This window comes from Zingiber officinale, chromosome 1A (genome assembly GCF_018446385.1).
Source record: "Zingiber officinale cultivar Zhangliang chromosome 1A, Zo_v1.1, whole genome shotgun sequence".
NCBI classification, from domain to species: Eukaryota; Viridiplantae; Streptophyta; class Magnoliopsida; order Zingiberales; family Zingiberaceae; genus Zingiber; species Zingiber officinale.
Window position 1 is genome coordinate 29036663 of NC_055987.1, and position 8897 is coordinate 29045559.

The window sequence follows — 8897 nt, forward strand, 5'->3', positions numbered from 1 at the left end:
ATTGTTTCTTTTATATATGAAAATTGTAAACAGATTAGAGCCTAAATATAACCGTGCATTGATTTTTTTTTTTCATTACCGACGGAATAGGATATTCCATTGGTAAATATCGAAATGACTTACCGATGGAAGCACTGTTTCCATCGGTAAATCCTATTATAGAGTACCGCTGAAGATGGATATTCTGTCAGTAAAAATCGAAGCGACTTATCGACGAAATCGGTGATTCTGTCGGTAAATCCTATTATGAAATATTGACGAAATTAATGATTCCGTCGGTGGTATTTGCTACGGAAGTTCATTTTCCATCGAAAAATAATAACTACGGAAATTTATTTTGTCGGTGGTTATCGACGGAATCTATAATTCTATCGGTAAACTTTTTTCTGACTAATTAGCTCTTGACAAAAATTATTTTCTGTCGTAATTCTATCACTAAACACCTACACCAATGGAATTACGACGGAATTATTCATCAGTAATCCTATTTTTTTAGTGCAGGTTAAGTAACGTCGAACCTGGGGCAACCGACCCTACTTCACAAAAGTTTCTTATTTGACTGCTAGACTTAGAAAATTCAGAATGACGTGAAATCAGATCCTATGTTTTGTCTAGTTATTTTAACTATATAAATACTCTAAAAGACCTACTATATTAATTTTTTAAATATAAATCAGTTATTTTTTTATGATGTAAAATTAATGGATTTGATTGCTATAATTATAGCAATCACTTGGGAATAATAACAAGATAAAAATAAAATTGGATATGTAATTTAATAATTTTAAAATTAGGATGTGTGCTTTAAATATTTTAAAAGTTTTCCTATCTGCTTAATTTTTTTTTATTTGATGAAATAGTGTAGACATCCGTTACGAATGCACATGAGATCTTAATTGCTATTTTATTGGACAAACGCGAGTTCCCGCATTGATCATGAGGTGGGGGCCCTTCCGACTCCATTCATCCGTTATGAATTGAGATGCGTAACGGATGCCGATTAGGATTGAAAACAAAGTCAAATAATACGCTCAGGACATGTCTCAACTAGCCGTTGCAGAGGTGGAGGCCAACGGTCGAATCCTTTTGTTTATAATAGGAAAAAAAGGTCTCTCTTTTTTTTCTCCTGGAAATACAATTGTTAGAGCCCGAATGGATTCCAAGCAAACCCTAGGAACTATGGTGGACGAGAAGAGATTGAGAGCTTTGGAGGAAGGGGAGGAGTCCAAAATTGCCCTTCTTTCCGTCTTCAAGAAAGGTAGCATCCGAAAGCATATCTTCCTCAACCTCCCCCCTCCGCCGCCGCACATGGCGAAAGCCCGAGGCAACGCCAGCCCTCGCGATCGGTTACTCCCAGGAAGAAGGGAGGGAAATGAAAATGAAGATGAAGATAAAGACGGTCCGATCCTCTTTGGCCGGCACCCCAATTGCCATATCGTCTTGGATCACCCCAGCATCAGCCGCATCCACCTCGCCGCCCGCCTTGTTCCTTCCAAGCAAAAGTTATCCGTCATTGATCTCTCATCCGGTGATTATTAAATGTCTAGTTTTTTTCCCCATTCTTCATGATGTAGTTATTCATTATTCGTCCATTGCTTTCTGTGTACAGTTCATGGAACATGGATTTCGGGAACTAGGATCGCGCCGAACACTACTGTGGACATGGTGGATGGCGATTCACTGAGGTTTGGTGCTTCGACGAGGTTTTATAGGCTTCAGTGGCTCTCGGTGAGCCAGGCGATGGAAATGGAGAACCCGTTGGAACCTGTCCTTGAAGGCAAAGAAGAAACTTATCAGGCATTGATTCAAGTCCTTTGATCTCAATAAAAATGTCGTCTTTTGTGCAATTTTTGCTTGAAGTTTGATCTTTCAGGAGGATTGTGGAGAGTTACTTGCTGGAGGTTATGATTTGCTGTTGCCCAATGTAATCCCGTCTGCACCGCCTTTGCCAGAAGTTTCGAGTTCATCACCTTTGCCACCTGGAATAGCGCAGCGGAGCCCAGAGAGGAAGGTGACTGAAGTACAAAGATCAAATTTGCTTTCTTCTGCGCCAGAAGAAGTTTTGAATTCATCACTTCTTCAATCAATAACGGAACAGCAAAGCGCTTCAAAGGAGTTGGAAATTGAGAACTTAGGTTTCTCTTCTGTTGCGCCAATAGGAATGGAGCAGCGGAGCCCAGACGGGAAGGTGACGGAAGTACAGAGATCAAGTTTTCTTTCTGTTGTGCCAAAAGAAGAGCCTGTCCTTGAAGGCAAAAAAGAAACTTATCAGGTATTGATTCAAGTCCTTTGATCTCAATAAAAATGTCGTCTTTTGTGCAATCTTTGCTTGAAGTTTGATCTTTCAGGAGGATTGTGGAGAGTCACTCGCTGGAGGCCATGCTTTGCTATTGCCCAATGTAATCCCTTCTGCACCGCCTTTGTCGGAAGTTTTGAGTTCATCATCTTTGCTACCGGGAATAGCGCAGCTGAGCCCAGAGAGGAAGGTGACTGAAGTACAAAGATCAAAATTTCTTTCTGCTGCGCCAAAAGAAGTTTTGAATTCATCACCTTTGGAAGTTGAGAACTTAGGTTTCCTTTTGGTTGCGCCAATGGAAACGCAGAAGCGGAGCCCTACGAGGAAGAAGACAGAAGCTGAGAGCTCAAGCTTCCTTTCTACTGCGCCAATTAAGAATTTTAACTCATCTATGCCACCAGAAAGGGAGAATCACAGTCCACAGAGGAAGGAGCTCCAAGTTGAGAACTCAAGCTTCCATTGTAATTCACCAATGATGGAATCTAATGGATCTCTGATGTCAACTGTAGCAGTGGACTCGAGCAAAATTATGAATTCATCAACTCTGCCACAGGATATGGAGCATCCGAGCCCGGTTTGGAAGGAGTCAGAAATTGAGAGCTCAAGCTTCCATTCTGTTGCAACAATGGTAGATTCTATTGCATCTTTAATGTCAACTGTGGTAGTGAACTCGAGTAAAATTTTGAACTCATCACCTCTGTCACAGAAAATGGAGCATCAGAGCCCAGCAAGGAAGGTGCCAGAAGTTGAAAACTCGAGCTTCCATTCTGCTGCACCAATGGTCGAATCTTTTGGATCTTTGATGCCAGCTGTGGTAGTGGCTTCCAACGAAATTTTGAACTCATCATCTCTGCCAGGAGAAATGAATTGTCAGGGCCCGCCAAGGAAGGAGTCTGCAGTCGAGAACTCAACCTTCGATTCTTCTTCACCAATGGCGGAATCTATTGGATTCTTTACGTCAACTATGGTAGTGGACTCTAGCGAAATTTTGAATCCATCACCTCAATCACAGGAAGCAAAGCATCAGAGGCCATTAAGGAGAGAGCCAGAAGTTGAGAGCACAAGCCCTCGTTCAGCTGCACCAATAGAGTACTCAAACCCTCAGGTTTTGTCTGTTACTAATCTGTCATCAGAGCCAGAGCATCTGACCCCAAAGAGGTCTGATAAGAGGAGAGCATCATCTAGCCTCTTATCGAGGAGGAGCAAGATGAAATCGCTTGGCTTCCTTTGCCTTGACACTGAAAGAGATAAGAAGAAAGTTCAACATGCAAAAACTGAGAGTGAAGAAGTTGTTGATAAGGAAAACCACCATGTTTTTGAGCAAACCAAAAGAGAGGATAAACTCTGTAGAGTGCTATTTGACAATGTAGGAGAGAAGAAGCAAGTCAGAGAAGAATTTTTTGATTCAGACAAGGAGAATGTCACCCCAATGTCATCGCGCCGCAAGATTATGAAGAGGAGCCCTCGAATTCTGCATCAATCCTTAGGCGTTGTAGAACAATCTAAGGTTGAGCAAAATGCTATTATCCCTTCGGCTAACAGCTTTAAGAGCCAGAAAACATTGAAAGCTAATATATCTGCAGCAAAATCTGATCAGCAAGAGTTGATTGCGAGTTCATGTTGGTTAGAAGACATTCATATTGATAAAGAAAACTCTATCATGGAATCTTGCAAGGGTAAGAAATCAAGGAAAACCTCAAGTCGGACTCCTCTGGTAGTTCAAGACAATGAAGAAGCATTTCCTTGCAACAAGGAGAATATGACGCCTGAAATTTCGGTCTCTCTAAAGTCAAAAGAACTGCTTCTTAATAATACTTGTGCAAGAATTGAAAAGGAGATCATGAAGAAAAGAGTTGAAAGGATTCCGTTGCAGTCTCTGCTGAATAATACTCCTTCAAAACCTAATGATGCTCTACATTCGATGAAGCCTTCCAAGGGTAATTCTGTTTCCATTGAAGATGACCTTGTCACAAAATGCCAACTGAATAATCGATCTATTGTAAGTTCCCTCTTTCGTTTTTTGCCTGCAACTTGATTTTATCAATGGATCATTTTGTTAATGTCAATGAAAATTGAAGACACAGCCCATGGGTGGTGAAGTGCTCCATAAAACAGAGAGGAAAATCTGGCACCTTGTCGTCGATGCAAATTGCTTCCTAGATGAAGAATCAACAAAGTCCTTACAACTTTTAGAGGGATTAAAAGGGACTCATCTCATCATTCCTCAAATTGGTAAGCAGCTGAATTCTTACCTAGTTCGACATCCTCAGAGTTGGCTGATGCTGTGTATTTTTTTTTTCTCAGTATTAAGGGAACTTGATTGCCTCAAGCGGCGTGAGAGTTTTTTCAGCAAACCAACAAAAATGGCATCCAAAGCACTGCAATGGATAGAAAAATGCATGGTGAACGTGAGCTGGTGGATTCATGTCCAGAGATCGTTTGAGACTCTGCCAGCAGCACCAACCCCTCCGATTTCACCTCGGTCACCATTGTTTACTGGCCCTAAATCATCTTTCTCCTCCTGCGGAAACTTGACAGAGATTGTTTCCCCGACTGCAGAAGACCACATCCTTGATTCCGCACTCTTTTTCAAGAACAGGAAAAGAGACGGACAATTTGTCATCCTATCCAACAGCATCACGCTAAAGATCAAAGCCATGGCAGAGGTACGAATTTCAAATTTATACTTTTCCCAACTGTGGCCGCGGAATGGTCAGAGCTGAGAAAAATCGTCTTCTTTTCAGGGGTTGCTAAGCGAATCACCCAAGGATTTCCGCGCGAGTCTCGTGAATCCATTTTCCAAGAGGTTCCTATGGGCGAACAGCAGCCCGAGAGGATCAACTTGGTCCTGCTCCACTGATACTGCCCTATTCAATAACCATCTCCCTCCAGAACCTTTAAGAAAAGTAGGCAAAGCACCTGCGGACGTGAAAGGGTTGAAGCTGATACTGCTTCACAATGCCCAGTTTGCCCAAACGAACTCTACCTTTCCATTCACAGGCAGTGAGTGAGGATTAAATTATGGAACATGGCACTGTAAAACATGTGCCTGAACTTGTGTTTTCATACACGATTTTGCAGATCACGTTGCAAGTAAGAAGTATTACAACCACAGCTTAGTTTGTGATATACTCTGGTTAAGAATCAAAAATACGTTTGATTTGTTGTCACTGAAAGAAGATATATCATCGAACATATTTTTTGATAAAAAGTTTAGAGAAGGTTTAAGGCAGCTACAACTTCTCCCATGGCGGGCCTGTTCCTGGAATGCTCTTCGGTGCAGTGGAAGGCCACTTCCAAGTATGCCCTCACCTCGCTCTCCACTACCCCTTCGCTCCCCATCTCGCGGTCTAGAATCTCCGGGATCCGCCCCTGCTCTACCATCCGGCGCACCCAGTTTACCAGCAGCATCTCTTTCCCTCTGGCGCCCCCCTCCTGTCGCACACCCAGGTTCGGCCGTCGCCCCGTCGCCACCTCCAGCATCAGTATCCCGAAGCTGTACACGTCCCCCTTCACCGTGGCCGCCGTCGCCCCTTCCCAGTACTCCGGCGCCATGTACCCCACCGTCCCCGCTACCTGGGTCGACACGTGCGTGCGGGGCGCCTCCACCAGCCGCGCCAGTCCGAAGTCGGTGATGCGCGCCCCAAACCCCTCGTCCAGCAGCACGTTGCTGGCCTTGATGTCGCGGTGGATCACCGCCGGGCGGCAGCCCTCGTGGAGAAAGGCCAGCCCCGCTGCCACTCCGCGCACGATGCCCAGCCGCGTCGGCCAAGGAAGCCGCCGGGGATGACCCTCGGCGTCCGTCTCGTGCAGCCACTCGTCCAGGCTGCCGTGCTCGACGTACTCGTAGATCAGCAGGCGGTCGCGGCCCGCGACGCAAAACCCTAGCATGCGCACCAGGTTCGGGTGGCGGATCGGCCCTAGGGTGTCCATCTCCGCCTTGAACTCGCGCACGCCGTGCGCGGCGTCCGCGGAGAGCCGCTTCACCGCGACCGTGGCGCCCGACGAGAGCCGCGCCTTGTAGACGAACCCGAAGCTGCCGTCGCCGATGATGCCGTCCGCCGCGAAGTTCCTGGTGGCCGCGGCCAACTCCGACATGGAGATCTGGTCCAGGGACGGGTCGTACAAGGTGCTGCTCTCCCCATCGGCGTAGGAAATGGACAAGGCGCCGGGACGGCCAAACGAGCGGAGGACCGGCGAGTCCTCGACGGCGGATTCGATTAAGGGACCGGAACGGCGGGACTCAAAGCGGCGACTGCAGAGGAGGAGGATGACGACGAAAAGGAGGGAGACGAAGATGAAACTAGCTACAGTGGCGATCAGCACTTGGAGAGGCGACACCATGGCCGCAGTGGACTCGAATTGGGGTCAAGACGAGGGTTTGAATGATGGGCCTCGATTGCTTGAAAGAAACGTTAAGAGGGAGGACAAGGAAGGCGACGGGAGCCTCATTTTGCGAGCAAGCCGACTCCGCGCCCCGCGTTTTGTTAGGGTATGCTCGCTTTCTGTTTGTGAAAAGTATTCGGTCTTCTCTCGAAGTCAATTGCTTTGTGTTGTTTCGCTCTTCTGCTTTCACGCCGGATCGATCACTTTGCAAATACAATTAATTATGATCTAACTACATTGTCCTTAAGGGGAAAAAAAGCAGTGTTGAGAAAACCGGATTGGTCGGTCCGACCGGTGGAACCGTGAACCGATACTTGATCCGGTCTGATCAATCATCAAAACCGAAAAAATAAAAAAAACAGTCAAAAATCTCTCAAATCCGGTCAAAACTGTTCAAAATCTATCAAAATCACCAGTCCAACTAGGATTGAAGCATGAATTTTAATTATTAAAATATGATTTATATATATATAATATGATTTTTTAATTATTGAAGTATGATATATATATATATATGGTTGAATCATCGGTCTGACTGGTTGAACCTCAACAATTTCAAGCTGAACACCTCACCGGTTCGAACCCAGTTTTCAAAACATTGAAAAAAAGATATACCACTTTCAAAAAAATATCTTTGTGCGGCCTAATAAATCATTCACATTCAGGTAAGATAAACTTGTTAGAACATTGAAAGGTTGACAGTTGACAAGCCCAACTTGTTTGAATTTCCCTATCCTGTAGATGCTGATGTAGAAACACTATTCCTGAAGCAGATTAATGTCAACTTCGGCAATTTAATTTCGACCATTTGCTATTAACATTAAAACCACAGCTTGATTTTCTGCAGTAGATTCTATCGAACTGTTTGAGAAACTCTCGTCATAACCCCACAGAAGTGTAAGCGACTTTTCACCCTGCAGTCAATTAGATTTTTCATTCCACTGTCAAAACATAATATATATATATATATATATATATATATATATATATATATATATATATATATATGATCCTGTCCAAACACTGAGTCAACGGACACTGGAGACGTGACGCTCTCTGCTGTCTCCAACTGATGATGTGGATCTCCGGTGAACCTGCAAAGAAGCCGAGCCGGGAAAGGATTTCCATCAACGACCCTCCGACGCTCAAGTCAGGCAACGAAGGAGAAAGAAGACAGAGTAACTGTGGCTACAGTGATGAGAATATTACATATCTCCCTCGAAATTTGGGATCCTTATATAGGACCCCGGGGAGGCACGGGCACGCTTCTCGATGCGTGCACGCTTCCCCAAACATACCTCCAAATGAGTGTGTCAGAAAAGCATGTCTGACGTCATTCCGCAATCGTCCGAGCATATCTCTGACGTGACAGTGGAAACTTCCACCGTACTATACTCTGTCCGGTCCTTCCGCCGACCATGTTGTTTGTCGGCGGCAGGCGTCTCGAGGATGATGTTACCAACTGTCCCTTTCGTCTTTTTGCATCTCTTGTCGGTTCTAGGGCCAAGCGGTCCGGCCGCTTGGCGCTCCCAGCACTCGAGTACGTGTATGTATTGGACCGAGCGGGAAGATCCTCGGTCCTGTGCTCGGATGGGATAGCACCTCAATGATCTATACTTCGACCGAGCGGTATGTCCGCTCGGCCCATATGCTCCTTTACTTCCGACCTGTGGTCAAGCTATGTTCCGATCGGCCTGGAGGACACCCTGCCGTCCGGTTAGATGTTCTGTCCGCTCGGTAAGACCTTGGGGCCGCCCCTATTGACCTTTGACCTCCACGTGTCGTTGACCACCGCCGACGTGGGGCCCCGTCCTTACCACCGGATCACATGTCTTCCCCTCAAGTCTAGTCGAAGGAGGCGCTAAGTTTGACTGACTGGACTGTGCTTCTTGGTGGCGTGTTTGCCACTCATCCACCGAGATTAGTGTCCGACCGTCCGGGGACTATGCAAGTAGGCAACGCCGCTCGGCGTGTTCCCGGTTGGTACTTGGAAAGTTTCGTTTGCCTGCCGTTGTCCCGCCGCTCCGGCAGTGGTCACGCTGATTATCCCTAGAAAACTCCTCGACATTTGTGTAAATCACCGTCATTAATGCTTAGCACGCGGCCATGCTCGCATGATGGTGCCCATTAAATGCGACCCGTGAGCGAGCACCACGTGGTCGTGCATCCGTCACCGTTCACTCGAGTCGTCAGGTCTGATGTGACCTTTGGCTTT

The 8897-nt window shown here is 45.9% G+C and overlaps 2 protein-coding genes across 4 annotated transcripts; one reads left to right on the top strand and one right to left on the bottom strand.

Moving 5' to 3' along the window:
* The first annotated feature begins 1106 nt into the window (after positions 1 to 1106).
* LOC122022161 (FHA domain-containing protein PS1-like) lies at positions 1107 to 5360 on the top strand. 3 transcript variants are annotated; one of them, XM_042580199.1, is made up of 8 exons: positions 1107 to 1528; positions 1610 to 1797; positions 1874 to 2272; positions 2349 to 2924; positions 3003 to 4295; positions 4375 to 4528; positions 4601 to 4962; positions 5041 to 5360. In XM_042580199.1, exons 1-8 carry the CDS (start codon positions 1153 to 1155, stop codon positions 5305 to 5307), a joined length of 3615 nt encoding a protein of 1204 aa, XP_042436133.1. In that variant the 5' UTR covers positions 1107 to 1152; the 3' UTR covers positions 5308 to 5360. The 3 variants fall into 3 exon arrangements, with proteins under 3 accessions (XP_042436133.1, XP_042436131.1, XP_042436132.1); XM_042580197.1 differs by having other exon boundaries at positions 2349 to 4295; XM_042580198.1 differs by having other exon boundaries at positions 2349 to 4295; positions 4381 to 4528.
* A 140-nt stretch (positions 5361 to 5500) lies between these two features.
* LOC122022197 (putative serine/threonine-protein kinase) lies at positions 5501 to 6800 on the bottom strand. Its single transcript, XM_042580200.1, has one exon. It carries the CDS (start codon positions 6638 to 6640, stop codon positions 5510 to 5512), a length of 1131 nt encoding a protein of 376 aa, XP_042436134.1. The 5' UTR covers positions 6641 to 6800; the 3' UTR covers positions 5501 to 5509.
* Between the last annotated feature and the right edge of the window lie 2097 nt (positions 6801 to 8897).